We start from the raw sequence: 22,013 nt of genomic DNA, 5'->3' as shown, positions 1-22,013 counted from the left end.
ATATTTTTCTATTAGCCATTATATGTATATATGTATCTTTATTTCTGTGTCCCCAATTCTTTTCAAGGCCTTGGTCTACATTTTATCCTCAGTGGGTTCCTGATTGTCTACATAATTGGAAAGAGATAGACCAAACACAACTTTTTATTGATAATTGAGGGAGCCATCTCTCCCAGAAAGGAGTAAAATTCTCATGAATACAAAGAAGCAAGAGTCACTTTATGTCAGAAATTTCCTTTTTCTAACAGTCCAATTCATTTACTGTGTTAATTTTTCTTTGCATTCCAGATTGTAAAATGGTAGATTCAACTAGAAGGAAAAACATCAAATATTCCATAAGAGCTCTTCAAATAGACATTTTTTGTGTAGAATTCCCCCTCCCCCTCAAATATAAATAGTAAGGCCACCATTTTTTTTTTTTAACCTAATAGAACTTCCCAAAGTTGGCTCAGCGCCTGTGGCTCAAGCAGCTAAGGCGCCAGCCACATACACCTGAGCTGGTGGGTTTGAATTCAGCCCAGCCGCCAAACAACTATGACAACTACAACCAAAAATAGCCAGGCGTTGTGGCGGGCGCCTGTAGTCCCAGCTACTTGGGAGGCGGAGGCAAGAGAATCGCTTGAGCCCAGGAGTTTGAGGTTGCTGTGAGCTGTGATGCCACTGCACTCTACCCAGGGCAACAACTTGAGGCTCTGCCTCAAAAAAAGAACTTCCCAAAGTATAATAGCATATTTTCTCTCAACTTCCTTTAGAAATGTACCTGGGAATCCAGGGGCTCATACTCCTTCAGAAGGGCTTCATGACTGAATCTGTATGTTTTTGCCACATAAAGTCAGTGTGACAGATATACATCATTTTCCTGATTTGATGGGGAAAAATCCAAAACCAAAGTTTTTCTTATATTTCAGAAGTTCTGAAATTTTCCTCTCAATCTAAAGATAAGCCTTCAAAGACTTCTGGATATTTAAAGCTATAGTATCACATAATATAGATTCCTTTGTTCTTTCCTTCTCCAATCCCATTGCTTCACTTGACTGGACTTTAAAGAACAAATTAAAGAAAAAAGAAAGAAAGGGCAGCGCCTATGGCTCAGCGAGTAGGGCGCCGGCCCCATATGCCAAGGGTGGCGGGTTCAAACTCAGCTCCGGCCAAACTGCAACAACAACAAAAAAAAATAGCCGGGCATTGTGGCGGGCGCCTGTAGTCCCAGCTACTTGGGAGGCTGAGGCAAGAGAATCGCTTAAGCCCAGGAGTTGGAGGTTGCTGTGAGCTGTATGATGCCATGGCACTCTACCAAGGGCCATAAAGTGAAACTCTGTCTCTACAAAAAAATTAAAGTAAATAAAAATAAAAAAAAGAAAGAAAGAAAAATTAGCCAGGTGTTGTGGCAGACACCTGTAGTCCCAGCTACTTGGAGGCTGAGGCAAGAGGATCACTTAAGTCCAAGAGTTTGGGGTTGCTGTGAGCAGTGACGCCACAGCACTCTACCTAGGGTGACAGCTTGAGACTCTGTCTCAAAAAAGAAAAGAAAGAGGGCGGCACCTGTGGCTCAGTCGGTAAGGCGCGGGCCCCATATACCGAGAGTGACGGGTTCAAAACCCGCCCTGGCTGAACTGCAAACCAAAAAATAGCCGGGCGTTGTGGCGGGCGCCTGTAGTCCCAGCTACTCGGGAGGCTGAGGCAAGAGAATCGCTTCAGCGCAGGAGTTAGAGGTTGTTGTGAGCTGCGTGATGCCATGGCACTCTACCGAGGGCGATAAAGTGAGACTCTGTCTCTACCAAAAAAAGAAAAGAAAGAAAAGAAACGGAACATTACCGGCTCCCAAGACCTAAACAATGTGAATGTTCCTTTGAACTCCATAGCATTATAATGACACTTTTATATAGACACTTAACATATTTTGCCTTGTATAACATTTTTCCATTAAAAATGCACCTAATTATACAAAAAAATGAACAGCCAGAAGGCCACAAGAAGCTGTCTAAAAATATTAAAATTTAATGTTAAATGTGCCCTGTTATTAGCAGACCAATGTTTTTTTTTAATATTAAAATGCCACGCTTTTTGACTAACACTTCAGGAAGATGTCTCAATTTAATCTTGAGGACTTATGGTATGTGTGGCATGCTGAGAAAGCTCTTCCTCTCCAAACCCTGACTAGACTGTAAGCTTTCCACAACTTTACTTATATTTAAGTAACTACTATTCAGGAGAGACTCCCTTACTATATATGCATCCCCTGCAAAAGTAATATAGTATCATCTACAGACACTCAAGGGAAATATCGTTATATATATATATGTGTGTGTGTGTATTATTTTACTTATTTATTTATTTTTTGAGACAGAGTCTTACTTTGAGGCCCTCAGTAGAGTACCTGGGCATCATAGCTCACAGCAACCTCCAACTTGGGCTCAAGCGATTCTCTTGCCTCAGCCTCCCGAGTAGCTGGGACCACAGGCGCCCGCCACGATGCCCGGCTGTCTTTAGAGACAGGTCTCACTCTGGCTCAGGCTGGTCTGGAACTCCTGAGCTCAGGCGATCTGCTCGCCTCGGCCTCCCATAGTGCTGGGATTGCAGGCGGGAGCCACTGCACCCAGCCACAAGAAATACTGTTGAGGGCAGTGCCTGTGGCTCAAGGAGTAGGGCGCCGGTCCCATATGCCGGAGGTGGCGAGTTCAAACCCAGCCCTGGCCAAAAACAAACAAACAAAAAAAGAAAAAAAAAAAAAGAAATACTATTGAACCATGACTCTGGATAGGTTAACTAGCATTAACTACATTTATTAAACGTTCACCACGTTATCTAGAATCTGCTGTTTCAAGAAGCTGAGTCTCCATATGATGACTCTGAAACTGAGTATAAAACTACGTTAAGGATTGGATTAGGGGGGCGCCGGCCCCATATACCGAGGGTGGCGGGTTCAAACCCGGCCCCGGCCAAACTGCAACCAAAAAATAGCCAGGCGTTGTGGCGGACGTCTGTAGTCCTAGCTACTCGGGAGGCTGAGGCAAGAGAATCGCTTAAGCCCAGGAGTTGGAGGTTGCTGTGAGCTGTGTGAGGCCACGGCACCCTACCGAGGGCCATAAAGTGAGACTCTGTCTCTACAAAAAAAAAAAAAAAAAAAGGATTAGATTAGGGAACGTAAGCCATTAAGCAATTAAGTGTTCTGCAAACTGGAATTCAGTTTCTCCATTTCACACATCAAGTGATACAAAGTCCAATCTGGCCAGGCGGAGTGGCTCACGCCTGTAATCCTAGCACTCCGGGAGGCCAAGGCGGGTGGATTTCTTGAGCTCAGGAGTTGGGAGACCAGCCTGAGCAATAGGGATACCCTTTCTCTACTAAAAATAGAAAAACCGAGGGAAGAGGATGCTTCACCCTAAGAGCTTGAGGTTGCTGTGAGCTATGACGCCACGGCAATGTACCCAGGGCACCAGAGGGAGACTCTTTTTACTCTTTTTCCAAAAAAAAAAAAAAAGTCCTATCTGATCTCCTCATTTTCTGGAGATCGATAATTTTCTGCTAACGTTTTTTAATCCTCTCCATCTGAGAATAAAAGGTTTACATCCTTTCGCTCTCCAGTTTGACGACTTGCAAAGGCTCGTGGGCGCCAGGCGGTGAGGTTGATAGAAGTCTGAGCCCACCAAAAAGCAAAAATGCCAAAGCGCCGGGCACGGTGGCTCACGCCTATAATCCCAGCACTATGGGAGGCTGAGGAGGGAGAATCGCTTGAGCTCAGGAGTTCGCGACTCGCCTGAGCGACAGTGAGACCCCGACTCGTGAAAAAAATGGAAAAACCCAGCCGGGCGCCGCGGCGAGCGCCTGTAATCCCAGCGGCTTCCGGAGGCTCAGGCAGCAGGGTGCCCGCAGCCCGAGTCTGAGGTTGTGGTGAGCTACCACGCCCACTGCACTCTGCTCAGGGGCATAGGGTGGGACCCTGTCTCAACAACAACAACAAAAAAAATGCCAAAGCTAGCAGCCCCGCCCCTGAGAGCCCCCACAGTCCTCCAACTGGTCCTCGTCGCTCACACTCTTTCCAGGTTGGTGTTCCAGCTTGCCGGTCGCCTCTATAGAACCTACCTTTAGCCAGTGACTATTGGTAGATCGTTACGTCACTGCCCCCACTACCCCACTCCTATTGGCTCCCATAAGAAGAGGCGGTCCCAACGTCACAGGCAACTGCCGCCATTTTGACTGAGCAACCCTAGTGACAGGAGCCCAAGCAGCAGAGCAGGTTGTCCCCATTTCCCCTCCCCCTTCCCTTCTCCGGTTGATTTCCCGGGCCCCCTACACTCCACAGTCCCGGTCCCGCCATGTCCCAGAAACAAGAAGAGAACCATGCAGAGGAGACCGGCGAGGAGAAGCAGGTGAAATGGAGGGGGTGCAGGCGGGCGAGCTGGGGGCGACCGAGATGGGGCGGGAGACCGTCTCCCACCGGTGCGGGATTGGTCGCCATGGTCTCGGGCTCTGCAGGGGTTGGACGCTTCTTGCGTCACGCAGGGTAAGCTTCAACTCGGCCTGGTGCTTTGGCCCTGGTTAGTTAGGTCGATTGTCACTCTGTACACTTTCTTTCCTGATTGGCCAGTAGGCCTACAGCTCAAGCCGTGGAAGCCGTGCTCTAATTGGCCTATTTTGGACGTAGGGCGGGTGTTCGGGTGAATGGAAGGGGGCTGGTGGTCCTGGAGCTATGTGTGTTTTCTGGTTAGCAGAAGTGAATGGCCCAGTGACCAGGCCTGCATCCTCCATCCGCGCAGAGATACGTTGGAGGCGAAGACGTTTTAAGGACCAGTATTGGGGGAGGGAAGAGTAATTATTATTATCACGGGTAGTTTAAGGTGACAAGTTTCTCAAGAGACATATTTCGATAGATGGGGGATGGTCTGTTACTCACCTTCGTGAGGACTGAACAAGATTGAAGACTCGAGTTCCAAACACAATAGTGGGGATTAAACCTAGAAAAAACGCCGACAGAATCGTGACGAGAAAGACACCACCCTCTTCCCCCAGAGTTCCAAGGCACTGGGACTTAGTCCACCCACGATTCAGTGATAGACACTAACGCCAAATAAACCTCTTCTTGCGGGTTTTACTGGGCTCGAGGGCTCATGAAATACATCTGGAATATATCTGTTCGTGATTTTCAAGGGAAGGGAATATAATTCCACTAAAAAAAAGCCACAAGTTGACTTCAGGTCTTTTCAGAAAGTCACTGAAAGGCCAAGGGTAGTAGTCAGACCTGTAATCCCAACTCTTAACCAGGATGAGGCGGAAGGATTATTTGAGTTCAGGAATCGGAGGCTGTAGTGAACTATGATCGTGCCACTGCCCTCCAACCTGGGTGACAGAACAAGACCCTATCTCTAAAATGAATGAAATAATGAAAAGGGCAGCAGGACCCACTGGCCAGGGCTTCTGGTGATATAAGGTGAATAGGAGAGTTTCCTAGTAAATATTGATATTTGGTTTAAAGTGGTGGGTAAAAACTCGTGAAGCTATTATGTTTTTATTTTCCTTAGATTAAAAACAATGTCTTTTTAAAATCTGTTTTCCGATCACCTTCCTATTACAATATTTACAGAAATTTTGAAGCAATGTTGTGTCATTACTCAGGTGGAGATCTTTGGAAAAGGCCACATAGCTACCCTCCTCCACAAAGAAACTTATTCCCCTGGATCTCCCATTTAACCTGTAAGAAAGATAGCCTAGGAAACTCTCCTACTCACCTTATATCACCAGAAGCCCTGGCCAGTTCTTTTCTTGGCATCTGTACCGAATGAGCTATGGCCCACTCTGTGATTATTTTGTTTAGGAGGGTCACTGGGGTGGTTTCTTGGGTGGAGTGTGAGAAGCAGCTTGTCTTTTTCTTCTCAGTCATCTTGAGCTTTAGGGATTTGAACTAAGGTCTAGTTTCCATATTTACAAGTGGGTGGATCACCAGGAAAAGTTAATAGCATAAAGGTTATCAGATAGTAGAAGCAGTTGTTTCTCAGTCTTTAAGTTTATTTGACACATTTGTTTTCTCTAGGACACACAAGAGAAAGAAGGTATTCTCCCAGAGAAAGCTGAAGAGGCAAAGCTGAAGGCCAAATATCCAAGCCTAGGACAAAAGCCTGGAGGGTCTGACTTCCTCATGAAGAGACTCCAAAAGGGGGTATGGGGCATAATCTCTTACCCTATTATTTTGGACCCAAAGGGGATTCTTATAATAAAGTCTGTAGAAGTTCTATTGGATTCTTTTCTGAAGATTGTTGATCAATAATAAGGAGGAGGCCACCCACGCCTATAAACCTAGCACTCTGGGAGGCCGAGGCGGGTGGATTGCCTGAGCTCACAGGTTCAAGACCAGCCTGAGCTATAGCTGGGCGTTGTGGCGGGCGCCTGTAGTCCCAGCTACTCGGGAGGCTGAGGCAAGAGAATCGCTTAAGCCCAGGAGTTGGAGGTTGCTGTGAGCTGTGTGATGCCATGGCACTCTACCGAGGGCCATAAAGTGAGACTCTGTCTCTACAAAAAAAAAAAAAAAGACCAGCCTGAGCTACAGCAAGACCCCATCTCTAAAAATAGCTGGGCATTGTGGTCCTAGCTATTTGGGAGGCTGGGGCAAGAGAATCATTTGAACCCAAGAGTTTGAGGTTGCTGTGAGCTATGACATCATGGCACTCTACCAAGGGTGACAAAGTGAGATTCTGTCTCAAAAAATAAAATAAAATAAAATAGGGAGGAATTAGAAAGTTGAAAAAAGCAAGGCAAATTACTGTAAACCCCTGATATGCTATCAGTTCCCTTCTGATGTCCCATATAGGAAATTAAGGCTTAATGTTGGAGCATTTGGACATGTGGGGGAAGGAGGGTGCAGATTGCCTCAAGACATTTCCCTGTTTGAATTGGGGGGGTGTTAGTATAGTGCACCTTTTAAGGATTAGAGATCAAATTTGAGGTATATCATTTCAGAAAATGTTCAAACCATCTATCCTGTAGAAATCCTCAACTTGAAGTATAGATTTCTTCATACCTTTGAAGTTAGTACCACCCATAAAATTATATTCCCTCAATGACCTTACTTTTTGTATAGCGTGGTGGTCCAAGGGAGAGCCTACCTTCACTGCCATCTAACCCCTGATCAGGTTTCTTAGTCCTCAGAGATATCTAAAGCTGACTGAGGAATCCATCAAACTTGAGTGTGCTTCTCTGTGTAGGTTATATAGAGAGTGAAACAGATCTCTGTGGAGGATCCCAATTATTGAATCTTAGTCACAGATGATAGTGTGATGCTCATTTGCAGTTTGCCTTGCTGTAGTCAAGGCAGGCGTGGGCAGGCTATCACAGTCATGGAACATGTGTGGGAGCAGTGAGAATCAGAAGGAAAGCACATCATCCTCCTGAATGAACCCAGTTTCCATTCCTAGTCTGAGAAAAAAAATTTTAACTTTAAGGTTGATCTGCAGATTACCAGGATAGCCCCAAAGTGACTCTTCTATATAACTCATTTCCATTTCCCCAGTACCAGGCTTTGGCTTTGTACTAGTAAGGTCCTCAGTAAGTCTTTATGAATAAAGGAAGTAATTTTGGTTGAATGATCTTGTACTGAGTGGGGTACAAAGGATTTGTAGGGGTTGTCCTTGGACTCCAAAAATGTAGACTCTATCTGGGAAACTGCTTACATACCTGAAAAGGTCAGAACACATTGGGGAGAAGACATAAGTATATGTAATTAATGTTAAACTGTCAAAGAATAAGGTTATTTGAGGAAGACTTTTAGAAAGATCTCAATGTAGATGAGGGTTTATAATGGATGTGAGACGTTAAGTCTCCTTGTTTTTAAGGAAGGCCAGAGCTCCTCACCTAAACTTTCCTCTTGTCTCTTAGCAAAAATACTTTGACTCAGGAGACTACAATATGGCCAAAGCCAAGATGAAGAATAAGCAGCTGCCAAGTGCAGGACCAGACAAGAACCTCGTGACTGGTGACCACATCCCCACCCCACAGGATCTGCCCCAGAGAAAGTCCTCACTCGTCACCAGCAAGCTTGCGGGGTAACCTGGGCCCCCTCACCTCCCCTTCCTCATCCACTGGACTTTTGTGTATCATAGGCAGGGATGGAAAGGGCACCTAGTCAGACCTTCTCAGCTTATTAGCCAGAAGTGGCAGCGGTTTTGCTGGGGGCTGCTGAGAAGGTAATGTGGGTTGAAGATGGGCTCTGAATTCATGTGTTTGGTTAAAATCAGACTTCCACTCCTTTACTGTAATCCAGGTAGGGGCCCAGAATAGGAAAGACTAGGATTGGATAATGCTGCAAATTCATTTTCTTGTGTGAGAAACTGGAGAGACTTGATTTCTCCTTCAGGAAGAAAATGTCCCAAAATTGGTTAGGCTGATCCTGGGGAATAATTTGGTAGGTTTAACATCCCCATGCTAACCTGACATAGTGAGGAAAGGCAGACTGAATGAGACACATTTTCTGTGCTAACTGTTTTGTCTTTAGGCTCCTATTGCTTCAAGTTTCCATTATGGCAGGTTTAGAGAATCCTCAAAAAGAAAACCTGACTTGCTTGACTAAAACTACAATGCCCATTAACTTCCTTTACTTAGTATCTCTTACAGTTTGCCCTGGCTCTCAAATGATATAAAGATTGATGACCATTGTTCATAGAATATGTCATGTTCTCTCTCTCTTCCAGCACGTTACTTTTGAAAGTTTCATGGAATAGCAGAAAGAGTGCTGGTTTAGGAGTCAAGGCATCTGGTTGAAGTTCCACTCAGTCTCAACAAAACTGATGTATAAGCTTGGTCAAGTCATTTAGCCTCTCTGAATTTCTATTTTCTCATCTGTAAAATAGAGTTAAAAATATATAATATTGATTCTGATTCTAAAATTTTATAATTGCCAACAGAAAAAACCCTGTGCTATTCATATAAAACTAATAGTGAGGAAGGCCCATGGGTGGTGAGCCTCTGCTCCATGGTACTGGGAAACAATTAGAGGGCTACATGAGAAGAGAAGTAGTTGAGTTCTGTGGGTTATAAATTCTGGCAAGAGAACCTCGGAGAGACCTTGTGGTGTCTTAAAGAAACATAAGAGGCTAGCCATGGAAGCTTCTTACCTCTGACCCCACCCACTTTCACGGCCTACATCTGGCCCTTAGCTGCTAAAAAGCTGTTACAGCAGCAGAGTTGTGGGCCTGAGGAAACACACTCAGTCATGCACATGTGTTGACCCACGTTTCAGATGTAATCAGATGCCAGTGTATTGTTAGGGAAAGGGGAGAACACACCACCCTCGGTATATGGGGCCAGCGCCCTATGCACTGAGCCACAGGCACTGCCCAGGGAAAGGGGAGAAAAGGGATAAACTAAGGAAGCCTCTGGGGCTCAGTTCTGCAAGCCTGGAGCAACAGGTTCTTAAGAAATGTTTCACCTTGGAGGAAGACTTAAGAAATCTCTTCCTTCGGCGGCGCCTGTGGCTCAGCGGGTAGGGCGCCGGTCCCATATGCCGGAGGTGGCGGGTTCAAACCCAGCCCCGGCCAAAAAAAAAAAAAAAAAAAAGAAATCTCTTCCTTCCCAGAGCTCAGTAACCCAGTTCTTGCACATGGTAAGGAGAAGTGTCAGTGCTGATTCATGAACAAGTAAAGGAAAGGAGTTACAGGTGACCAGCATCTTCAGTCTCATTATCACCATATTGGCCTGAATCTTAGTGAATGCAACCTGCTAGTTATGATAAAGAGGGCCAGGGTGAGAATTAATTATTCAAAAGAGTAAGATTCTGTAATCCTCTTGCCCTCTCACCACACAAATTATGATATACCAAACCCTTGGGCCAGTGAGAATGACTGATACATTTGCTGACGTGCAGGTGGGGGAGATGAGGTGCATGTGCACGTCTAACTGGCCATCTAATTTTCAGGCTGTTGTGCAGATTGGGTAGGAAAAACTTGGTGAGGAAGGAATGGAGAGAGCAGGATCCCTGGACCTCCTAGCCCCCAAACTCCTTGACTGTCACTTGTAATTGTATATGATTTTTGTGTTTCTTGCTCCATTTCCTCATGCTGTCATCCTTAAGCTAAAGTCCATGTGGGAAGGGGGAAATGCCAAACATCATTGTATAGTTGCCTCAACTATCCCAGCCATGTTGTACATAGATTATGTCATGTTATTATATATATAAATATATATATAATTTTGTACGTTTTCTTCATCTCCGATCTTCTCGAATTCTGTACTTTCTTTTCTGTCTGAGCTGCCTTCTCTATTGCTTGAGTCCTCCAGACTACTGGTCACAATAAATCTGGTTTTTAGGAAGGAATGGAAAGAGTAGGGAAATCAGAAAAACTGTTGGTCTCACTCTCCTCTCTACTTGATCATCTTCAAGGATAAGAAAGCAAAGAAACAAGCTACATTCTGTGTCTGTCACTCGTTTCCACAGCATGAAGTATGTAGCTTCCTTAGCAAAGAAGGATCATTTCAAAATCCAAATGCAAGTTGCTTTGATTAAACACAGATTATTAAATCCACTCAAAACATGTGTGTGGTCTGGCTTTGGCCTCCACGTAGTCACCACCTCCTCCCTGTGTTTGCCTCAGTCAATCTTCACTGCTGAGAGAGACTGTAGCTGTGCCTCTGAAACAGCCTGCTCTGAGCCACTGGAAGGCCCACTGGAAGGCCTCCAGCTTATGTTCATGTTGTCTAAAGAGTTGTTTTTCTGTGTTTGTTTTCCATGTTTATCTTCAAAAAGGTAGAAAACATTGTTTTGTAGATAGAAAAATAAATCTTTTTTTTTTTCAATTCCTCTATGGATAGGATTCAGGCATATGCCAGATAGCCTAATGATTGCTAAGTGTGGAGGAATTATGGGGTAGAGGCTGGGAATTCAGGGATTTTTCCCCCTATTACTTGACAGTGTTTTTTTTCTTCTGTGTTCATCTACAGTGGCCAACTTGAATGATGCTGCCCGGGGCTCCACCAGATCCTGAGACGCTGCCCCCCTGAGTCCTGTGCTGGCTTCTGCCCTCCCTGCTTTTGCAGCCAGGGGTCAGGAGGTGGCTCAGGCACGGGCTGGAGAGGCAGAAGCCCCTGCCCGTCGGTGTCCCAGCGCATGGAGCCCCTTGGGCTGAGCACCAAGACCTTGAACCTTTTTTGTTTTACCTTTTTTCCAAATAACTGTTGGGAGAAATCTCAAGGAAATCCTGGGGGTGGGATTGAGAGGGTGGGGTGGGAGACTTGGGGAAACTAGGGCTTAGAGTTGATAGAAACATTCCTAGCCATCCTCTTCCTTGACCATGTGGCTGGTGTGGGTAGGTGTGAGAGTAGGAAGTGAGTAGCCCGACCGCTAAGAGCTCTAGTTCAGCTGTGTGAGAAATGCCTCATTTGGATGTGGCTGGAGACCTGGTGCCAGACAGAAGCTCAGTCTACGTACAGCAGATGCAAAGAGCTCCTCTGACTCTAATGTTAATTGCTCCTTAAAAAAGTGCTTTCCTTGAAATAGATTTGCCATGGGGAGAGGGCAGTGAGTGTGGGGGAAAGGAGGCCCAAGCATGGGGAGCCCCACAGAGCCCAAGGGACTTTTTCAGTATTTGAAATAAAAAAAAAAAAGACCCATGAAAAAACCCAACCCAGAAATACTCTGAAGCAGTTGGTGTGTTTTCTTGGGGTTTGGGAGGGAAAGAAAACAATACTGAAGGTACTGGTCAGGGAAGAAGCTAGTATGTCCCCTCAGTTACTAGGGACACAGTGGTCTTTAATGTGTGGTACCAGCCACATGCCCTGATTCCATCATTCAGGGAGAGAGAACAGCAATGCTGACGTACAGACCAGGACTTTTCCTAAACTCTGTCCCTTTTTTCTGTAGCTAATGTAGAAGATGCATCAACCTCAGATTGTGGCTTAGAAAATGAGAGATTAAAGGTATTTGGTCTAAATGGTTTATTGGCACCTAAAGCTTACTCCAGACTAAGGAAAAAAGGAAGCCCATTCTCCCTTTTCTAATTCATGGCTATGAAGGAGAAATACGTTAAATGTGCCAAAAGAAATAATTATTTCTTAGTGCTGAACCAAAAGAAATTCGAGCCTTTCTGCTTGTGGCCAGCAGGAGGCAGAGTAAGCTCTTTGTTCTTTTTTTTTTTTTCTTTTTTGAGACAGGAGTCCTACTATGTCGCCCTCAGTAGAGTACCGTACCATCACAGCTCACAGTAACCTCCAACTTGGGCTTGAAGGATCCTCTTGCCTCGGTTTTTCTATTTTTTTCTTTTTACTTGTTTTTGAGACAGAGTTTCGCTATGTCGCCCTTGGTAGAGTGCTGTGATGTCACAGCTCACAGCAACCTCAAACTCTTAGGCTTAAGCAATTCTCTTCCCTCAGCCTCCCAAGTAGCTGGGACTACAGATGCCCGCCACAACGCCGGGCTATTTTATTTTTCTTTTGGTTGTAGTTGTCATTGTTGTTTGGCAGGCCTGGGCTGGATTTGAACCCACCAGCTTTGATGTATATGGCTGGCACCCTCGCTGCTGAGCTATAGACGCCAAGCCAACCTCTTTGTTCTTGATATCCCAATCTGTATTGCTGAAAGCATTCCTAAGCAAGGCATTAAAAGCTGCTTGTGGGCCCAGAGCGGTGGCTAACCCCTGTAATGCTCTGGGAGGCTGAGGTAGGAGGGTTGGTACTTGTGAGCTATGATGGCACAGCAGTCTACCCAGGGCAACATAGTGAGACTGTCACAGACACACAAGCTGTGTGGCCATGCATGGTGGCTCACTCCTGTAATCCTGGCACTCTGGGAGGCTGAGGCAGGAGGATCACTTGGGCTCAGGAGTTTGAGACCACCCCTGAGCAAGAGTGAGACCTTGTATCTAATAAAAATAGAAAAACTAGGGCACAGTGGCTCACACCTGTAATCCTAACACTACGAGATGGGTGGATTGCCTGAGCTCACAGGTTCAAGACCAGCCTGAGGAAGAGCGAGACCCCATCTCTAAAAATAGCCAGGTGTTGTGGCAGGTGCCTATAGTCCCAGCTACTCGGGAGGCTGAGGCAAGAGAATCACCTAAGCCCAGGAGTTGGAGATTGCCATGAGCTGTGACACTACAGCACTCTACCAAGGCGATAAAGTGAGACTCTGTCTCTAAAAAAAAAGAGAGAATCGCTTGAGCCCAAGAGTTGGAGGTTGCCATGAGCTATGATGCTACAGCACTGTACAGAGGGTGACAAATTGAGACTCTGTCTCAAAAAAGAAAGAAAAGAAAAACTAGCCAGGCATTGTGGTGGGCTCTGTAGTCCCAGCTACTTGGGAGGCTGAGGCAAGAGGATTACTTGAAGCCAGAAGTTTAATGTTGCTGTGAGCTATAACAGCACAGCACTCTACCCCAGGTTACAGAGTAAGACTCTATCTCAAAAACAAACCAACCAACCTGCTTTTGAATGTAATGTTTAGAAAATTATATCAAATGCCAGGCTCGGTGGCTCATGCCTGTAATCCTAATATTCTTGGGAGGCTGAGGCAGGTGGATTGCCTGAGCTCATAGGTTCAAGACCAGCTTGAGCCAAGGTGCGACCCCATCTCTAAAAGTAGCCAGGCATAGTGGTGGGCACCTGTAGCCCCAGCTACTTGGGAGGCTGAGGCAAGAGAATTAAGCCCAAGAGTTTGAGGTTACTGTGAGCTGTGATGCCATAGCACTCTACCAAGGGGACCAAAGTTAGACTGTCACAAAAATAAATAAATAAAAAGAAATTCGTATGAAAGGATAAACAAATTCACACTGGTCTGTACCTTTCTTGCCCACCACCCTTGCAACATTCACACATGGCAGATTGAAGCAACTTGCCCATTCTGCTGACTTGGGGAGAGTTGATCGTGGTATTCTCTGAAATGTGATTGACTTCTCAAATGAGTATGCTTGAAGGAAGACAAGTCGAGGAAACCTAGATGTTCCAGAGAAATCCCCATTGTTCTAAAGGGAAGGAAGTACCTTCTAACCTGGACAAGGAATGTTATGCTCAGTACCTGACTTAGTTCTTTTTCTCTTTAAGCAAAAGGTTTCCAAATAAATTATCTTTTTTTTTTTCTTGGCTCAAGTAAGTTTTGGAGACCTAAGCCAAATAAGTTTTCAGCTATTCAGGATGATACTGGCTTGCTCTCTTCTGGGTTAGCCAATGGATTGTGATGCCTTTCTGACCATCTGCTTTTTTTTTTTTTTTTGTAGAGACAGAGTCTCACCTTATTGCCCTGGGTAGAGTGCCGTGGCGTCACACAGCTCACAGCAACCTCCAACTCCTGGGCTTAGGCGATTCTCTTGACTCAGCCTCCCAAGTAGCTGGGACTACAGGCGCCCGCCACAACGCCAGGCTATTTTTTTTGTTGTTGCAGTTTGGCCGGGGCTGGATTTGAACGTGCCACCCTCGGCATATGGGGCCGGCGCCCTACCCGCTGAGCCACAGGCGCCGCCCATGACCATCTGCTTTTCTTTTTTTTTTTTTTTTTTGTGGTTTTTGGCTGGGGCTGGGTTTGAATCTGCCACCTCCGGCATATGGGACTGGTGCCCTACTCCTTGAGCCCATCTGCTTTTCTAAACAGTACTCCAGGCACTGATAGAGCCATGAATGCACAGAACGGTATTGGAGAAAGACATTCACTGTCTATGGAGTTTATTGTCTAAGCTGAAAGAGAATAATAAGCGAAATAGTTCAAATAACATATAAATTCCAAGCTATGTAATTTAGGGACATAAATTAATGATGGCTATGATGGGGGGTGCTCAGTAAGCCTGCCCTTCCCTACCCTCAGCCCGTCTTGTCACTTCTTTCTGAGCATGTTATGCCTGGTTTATGTTTGCCAGGTGGGAACGGCTGGGAGGTGAGGGCAGTAAGGTTGGACGTGGATCATTCATTTAGTGCAATTTCACTTTAATATAAGTGAAGAAATTAAGGTTCAGAAATAAGTTACGTGTAAGTTGGCAAAGCTAGTTAGCTAAAGAGCTTGAGTTTGCATCTAGTCTTTTTTTTTTTTTTTTTTTTTTGCAGGGGATGGGTTTGAACCTGCCACCTCCGGCATATGGGACCGGCACCCTACTCCTTGAGCCACAGGTGCTGCCATGCATCTAGTCTTTTATTGGATTTTTCCCCCCACTATTCCTGACATGCCTGGTCCTTAATTTAAAGCTTTGGGGGCACTCTACTGAATGGGCGGCGCCTGTGGCTCAGTCAGTAAGGCGCCGGCCCCATATACCGAGGGTGGCGGGTTCAAACCCGGCCCCGGCCAAACTGCAACCAAAAAATAGCCGGGCGTTGTGGTGGGCGCCTGTAGTCCCAGCTGCTCGGGAGGCTGAGGCAGGAGAATCGCTTAAACCCAGGAGTTGGAGGTTGCTGTGAGCTGTGTGACGCCACGGCACTCTACCGAGGGCCGTAAAGTGAGACTCTGTCTCTACAAAAAAAAAAAAAAGCTTTGGCCTTAGGAAACCTGGAGTGCCAAGAAATGTTTGCGCCTATCTGTATTTCAGTTTAAAACTTGTCATTCCTTCTCCTTTACTCCCATACTTTAGGGCTAGGCAACCAAAGCAAACTGATTCTTCAGTGCTTCAAATAGCTATTCCTGCTCATTATTCTAGCTGGATGTTTTCTAAAACCTTTATGCCATAGAGTTGAGTCAAAGATTCTTCCATTCTTCCTACATGGTTGGGTAATGATTGTACTGACAAGCCTCTGGGCTAAGACATCTGAGACACAGAGTGGCAGGGATGAAATTACTATTGTTGTCCAGCAGCATTTATTTCACACTGGTGTGACCCAGGCGTAGAAATTGTAGGCAAGCTCAGTTCCTGTAGCTCAAGTGGCTAAGGCGCCAGCCACATACACCAGAGATGGCAAGTTCGAATCCAGCCCAAGCCTGCAAAACAACAATGACAACTACAAGCAAAAAATAGCTGGGCATTGTGGCGGGTGCCTGTAGTCCCAGCTACTTGGGAGGCAGAGGCAAGAGAAATTGCTTAAGCCCAGGAGTTGGAGGTTGCTGTGAGCTATGATGCCATGGCACTCTACCCAGGGCAACAGCTTGAGGCTCTGTCTCAAAAAAAAGAAAAAAGAAAAAGAAATGGTAGGCAAAAGAAAAATAATGAAGAGTTGCCACTGAAGATACTACAGGGGGCCGGCAGCACCCCCATAGCAGCCCTTGCCTGTATAATGCCTTCTCTGGTCTTGGGGAAAGTTAAAAGCAACAGAAAGATCTGTTTTACACTGGGGGCGCTAAGCTATGACAGTGGCATACACATAGAGGAAGATTTACAGAGTTGTAAGCGGATCCAAGAGCTAAGGGAAGGAAAGTCAGGAGGTGAGGTGCTAGCTGAATCGTATTAGAGACAGATGATTTACTGGTAGAGAAAGGGTGAGATCTCCCATGCTTGGGCAACAATATTTTAATTCACAAGTAATTGGTGAACGCTCACTTTGTGATTGGAAATATTAGCTGTTGGGCAGATAAACAATGTGAGATGGGGGCAGCGCCTGTGGCTCAAGGAGTAGGGTGCTGGCCCCATATACTGGAGGTGGCAGGTTCAAACCTAGCCCTGGCCAAAAAGAACACAATGTGAGATGATTTCTGAGGAATTTGTAGCCTCGTTGAGCTACTTCTACATATACTACAAGACAGCATATGAGAGGGATGAATCCAGCTGGACTCATTAGGTGAATATTAGTAGAGGAAGTAGAAATTGTACTAGGCTTTGAAAGGTGGGTAGTATTTAAACAGCCCAGTTCAGTTATTTAATAAGTGTCCCAAAGTATGGCAGGCACCATGCTAAAACACAGGATGAGTGATGGGTGGCTGTTACACTCTGGCAGGGGAACACTCATGAAGAAAGCATATTACAGTGGTATACTTGCAGCAGTAGAGGCTTAGCTCCATAGAGGAATGGAGACGAATAATTAATAACAATTACTAAATACTTTGAGTACTTGTGTTGCAAGTGCTTAATGTACATCATCTTATTCAATCCCCATGATTCTATGAAGTAGATACCCTGACTATTTCCAATATACAAATGAGAAAACGAAGACTCAATAATTTGCCCAAACATCAAGTCACCAAGTTTCTGAGAGCACAGACAGGATTCACCCAGTTGCAAGGGGGTTGGGAAAAGAATGATGAGGAAAGCTTTCATGGAATAAGCACTGAAGGGTGAACAGGACTTCTCCTGAAAGGCAAGGGGAAAGGGGGCTTTTTGGTAGAGGGACCAACAGTCAGAAAAAGGATGGGGCAGTGTGGGCTCCCTGGGGAGCTGTACCAAGTGAGTTTCACAAAGTGGCTGGACATCCAGCCAGGGAGCAAGGTCACAGGAAATGACAGACAGGTCTAGGAAGCAGGGGGTATTACAAAAGCAGGATATAGTCAGATTGGTGTTTAGGTCACTGCCAAATAGTGTGGAGAAGGGATTTAAAGGGGGTGGATTTCTGGTTGTAGTACAGTTAGGCTGCCTGGCTTTAAATCCTGATTTTGATTTTTTTTTTTTTTGAGACAGAATGTCACTATGTCGCCTCAGAGTACTGTTGTGTCACAGCTCACAGCAACCTCAAACTCTTGGGCTTAAATTATTCTCTTGCCTCAGCTTCCCAAGTAGCTGAGACTACAAGCACCCACCACAACGCCCGGCTATTGTTTGGTTGCAGTTGTCGTTGTTTAGCTGGCCTGGGCTGTGTTCGAAACCCGCCACCCTTGGTGAATGTGGCCGGCACCATAACTACTGTGCTATAGGTGCCAAGCCAATTTTGATATTTTTTGATAATTCTGGACAGTTTTCTTAAACTCTCTGTCTCAATTTACTTATTTGCAAAATAGGAGATGAAACTAAATAAGGCATGTAAAATCCTTACTTTAGGGACTACAACAATGCATAAAATATGATTCCTGCCCCACGGAGTTCACAGCCTATATGGAGTTATAATAAATATTAATAGGCAAGCATTTAGAGTACAAGGATTTGGTGCTAAGAAAAGGGATAAACACAAAATGTTCTGGAAGCACCCACACAATTAGAGGGGGAAAGACAGAAAAATCCTTTCACAGAAAGTAGGTTCTAAAATAAAATCTGATGGAGGAGTAGAATTTATTTAGGTAAAAGAGTTAGACTGGGGTCTTCCAGATGGAAAAGATAGTAAGTAAAATGATCCAGAGGTGTTACACTCTGGAAACAAAATAACTCAGAGTAGCTGTGGCAAGCCAGAAAGTGGTGACACCAGAGATGTGCATGCAGCGGAAGCAAGAGTCAAGTCTCAAAGCACTCCTGGAACTTCATCCTGGAGGCAACAAGAAGCTGCTGTCAAGTGACATGATAAAATTGGCTCTTTAGAATAATCTTTCTCACTGCAGTATGAGGACAAAAATGCCATGGCACTCTACCCAGGCTGACAGAGTCAGACTCTCAAAATTTTTTTCCCATGGTTTTGGCCTGGGTTACTGAGTATATGATTGATGATCCCATATCCCCAATTGAGAATACAACTGGAAGAGCAAAGCCAGCAAGGAGGACAATGAATTCAGTTTTGCAGAAAGGTTGATCTGAGGTGCCTATAGGACAGCAGGAGTAGATAATAAGTTATTGGATTTAGTTGTCAAGAGGTTGGAGAAAGAATTCAAAATAGGAGAGGCAGGTTTTGTGGACTTCAGGGTACACTAGTAGGAGCCCAACGCCCACAGCTCAGTGAGTAGGGCACTGGCCACATCCACCGGGGCTGGCGGGTTTGAACCCAGCCCAGGCCTGCCAGACAACAACGACAACTACAACAACAAAAAAAATAGCCCGGCATTGTGGCAGGTGCCTGTAGTCCCAACTACTTGGGAAGCTGAGGCAAGAGAATCGCTTAAACACAAGAGTTTGAAGTTGCCGTGAGCTATGATGCTACAGCACTCCTGAGGGTGACATACTGACACTCTGTCTCAAAAAAAAAAAAAAAAATACACCCAGTTAAGCTCCAAAGTGATAACACATAGAATAGAAAGACTGGAGAGCTGAGCCTAATGAACACTGACACCAAAAAGGGATAGAGAAAAGGCCCCGACAAAACAGGAGAATCAGGAAGATGTCCCAAGGACAGAGAGCTTAAAGGAAGAGCTGGATCAGTCAACAGTGTAAAATGCTATAGGAAGTTAGATGAGATAAAGTATGAAATCGGGCAGCACCTGTGGCTCAGTGAGTAGGGCGCCGGCCCCATATGCTGAGGGGTGGCGGGTTCAAACCCAGCCCCGGCCAAACTGCAACAAAAAAATAGCCGGGCATTGTGGCGGACGCCTGTAGTCCCAGCTGCTCGGGAGGCTGAGGCAAGAGAATCGCGGAAGCCCAAGAGTTAGAGGTTGCAGTGAGCCGTGTGACACCACGGCACTCTACCAAGGGCAGTACAGTGAGACTCTGTCTCTACAAAAAAAAAAGAATGAAATCATCTCACATATGTAATTAAAAGTATCCAAAAAAAATGCAAGGAAGAAATGTGCCCAAATACTAATTACTTGTCAAGATTATGGCTTAGGGTATATGTGTTTGTTTGCTCTCTGTACTTTTTAAGCTCTTGGCAATGTGCATGTATTACTGTGATAATCAGAGGTGACTTTAATTCTAAAAACAATAAAATCACAAAACGTTAAATAAAAAAAAAAGTGACCAAAGAGCATCCACTTGATTTGGTTAGCGTTTGTGAGATCAGTTCCCTGGATTGATAGAGGCAGAATCTGGCTATAGGACTGAATGATGTGGAGGGACTCAGGGGTTGTTTTAGGATGTGAACAATTATTGACAGAGTGGAGGGACTGAGTAAAAGCTGAAGCAAAGTAGAGAGTGATAATAATCAAAAACAGGGTTTTGGGGGGAAAAGGAATAGTTCACCTCATAAAGGAAGGCCAAAAAAGGAGAAATAAAAAATAAAGGAAAGAGAAACGAGACTACAAGGGTGTGGCTGAGACACATGACAGTCCAGTAAGTACAGCAGACATCAGGCATTCAGCACGTGCCACCACTGCAGCAGGTGATGGGGTTGGTCTAGTTGAGAAGCCAGCTAAGTAAGAAATTGGGCTTCTATCAGCACATTTCGCTTGAGACTCAAGGTGAGATTTTTTTTTTTTTTTTTTTTGAGACAGAGTCTTACCATGTCACACTCGGTAGAGTGCCATCATGTCGCAGCTCACAGCAACCTCACACTCTTGGGCTTAAGCGATTCTCTTGCCTCAGCTTCCCAAGTAGCTGGGACTACAGGCACCAGCCACAACACTGGGATTTTTTTTTTTATTGCAGTTGTCATTGTTGGTTAGCTGGCCCGGGCTAGTCTTGAACCCTCTAGCCTCAGTGCATGTGGCTGGTACCGTAACCACTGTGCTACGGGCGCTGAGCCTCAAGGTGAAAATTTTAACAGGTAAACTTCCAACTGTTTGTGAGTGGAGGTGAGTAACTGATGGAAGTCCTTGTCTGCCAGCTTCATTACTCTGTGTGAAATCAGATGTTAAGCTGCTAGTTGAGAGTTAGGGAGGTGGGAGTTAGGCAGGGAGTTGAAGAGAGTAGCCATAGAAGGACATAAAAGAGGGGATGGGCTGGGCGTGGTGGCTCACGCCTTTAGTCCCAGTGCTGTGGGAGGCCGAGGCAGGTGGATCACCTGAGTTCAGATGTTCAAGACCAGCATGAGCCAGAGTGAGCCAGAGTGGGACCCCGTCTCTACCAAAAAAAAGCCAGGTGTTATGGCAGGCGCCTGTAGTCCCAGCTACTTGGGAGGCAAAGGGCAAGAGAATCACTGAAGGAAGAAAAGAAAAAAAAATTGTTTTAAATAAAATATTAAAAAAAAAAACTTCAAACTAAGATGAGTGAAAGCCAATTGAAATTGAAAGCAAAATTTAAAAAATAAAATAAATAAAAATAAAAGGGGATGAAAGAGAGGTGAATGGGGTGGTGCCTGTGGCTCAGTGAGTAGGGCGCCGACCCCATATACCGAGGGTGGCGGGTTCAAACCCAGCCCTGGCTGAACTGCAACCAAAAAATAGCCGGGCGTTGTGGCGGGTGTCTGTAGTCCCAGCTACTCGGGAGGCTGAGGCAGGAGAATCGCGGAAGCCCAAGAGCTAGAGGTTGCTGTGAGTCCTATGACATCATGGCACTCTACTGAAGGCGGTAAAGTGAGACTCTGTCTCTACAAAAATAAAGAAAGAAAGAAAGAAAGAAAGAAAGAAAGAAAGAAAGGAAAGAAAGGAAAGAAAGGAAAGAAAGGAAAGAAAGGAAAGAAAGGAAAGAAAGGAAAGTGAATGGAAGACAGAGTGAACTAAAAATACTAAGTAAAGGGGTTAGGGTCAGGCACAGTGTCACGTGCCTGTAGTCCCAGCTACACAGGAAGCTGAGGTGGGAGGATTGTTTGCACCCAGGAGTTCAAGGCTACAGTGTTCTATGATGGCACCTGTGAATAGCCACTGTGCTCCAGCCTGGGCAACATAGCGAGACACTGTCTTTAAACAAAGGGAAACAGTGTCGAGGCCCTAACAGATTGTAAACCAAGAACGTGTAATGGTACAAATCCACATGCTTATACTGTTTTCTCTAGCAGCTCCCTGGATATAAGAGCAAACAAGACATTATTGTTTAGATCCTGGATCATGATTTGAAGACATATAGAGTGGACTGACAAGGGAGCAAGAGGATGAAGGTGCTGGTGAAAGATTGTCTAAGGAATCTACCTCATTCCAGCTGGGAGAAGAATGTAGGCTAAGGAAGGTGTGATAAACTCTGGTCAAGAGAAATCTTTATAAGGATAAAGAGCAAATGAACCAAAATTGCCCTAAGCTGGAATCTTAGGACATTGTTTTTAGAGTGTTGTTGGAGTTTAGATATTTGGGGGGGGAAGGGGGCGCTGGCCCCATATACCGAGGGTGGCAGGTTCAAACCTGGCCGAATAAAAATAGCCGGGAGTTGTGGCAGGCGCCTACAGTCCCCACTACTTTGGAGCCTGAGGCAAGAGAATCACCTAAGCCCAGGAGTTGGAAGTTGCTGTGTTGCTGGAGATTTTTTTTTTTTTTT

The 22,013-nt window shown here is 45.3% G+C and overlaps 1 protein-coding gene across 1 annotated transcript; it reads left to right on the top strand.

Moving 5' to 3' along the window:
- The first annotated feature begins 4,163 nt into the window (after positions 1 to 4,163).
- On the top strand, positions 4,164 to 13,234 carry ENSA (endosulfine alpha). Its single transcript, XM_053590803.1, has 4 exons — positions 4,164 to 4,370; positions 6,029 to 6,154; positions 7,867 to 8,033; positions 10,924 to 13,234. Exons 1-4 carry the CDS (start codon positions 4,317 to 4,319, stop codon positions 10,937 to 10,939), a joined length of 363 nt encoding a protein of 120 aa, XP_053446778.1. The 5' UTR covers positions 4,164 to 4,316; the 3' UTR covers positions 10,940 to 13,234.
- The last annotated feature ends 8,779 nt before the right edge of the window (positions 13,235 to 22,013 follow it).

The sequence above is a fragment of the Nycticebus coucang genome, chromosome 5 (assembly GCF_027406575.1).
Source record: "Nycticebus coucang isolate mNycCou1 chromosome 5, mNycCou1.pri, whole genome shotgun sequence".
NCBI lineage: Eukaryota > Metazoa > Chordata > Mammalia > Primates > Lorisidae > Nycticebus > Nycticebus coucang.
The sequence above is the reverse complement of the archived record's forward strand: the minus strand, read 5'-3'. Positions and strand labels throughout refer to the sequence as shown.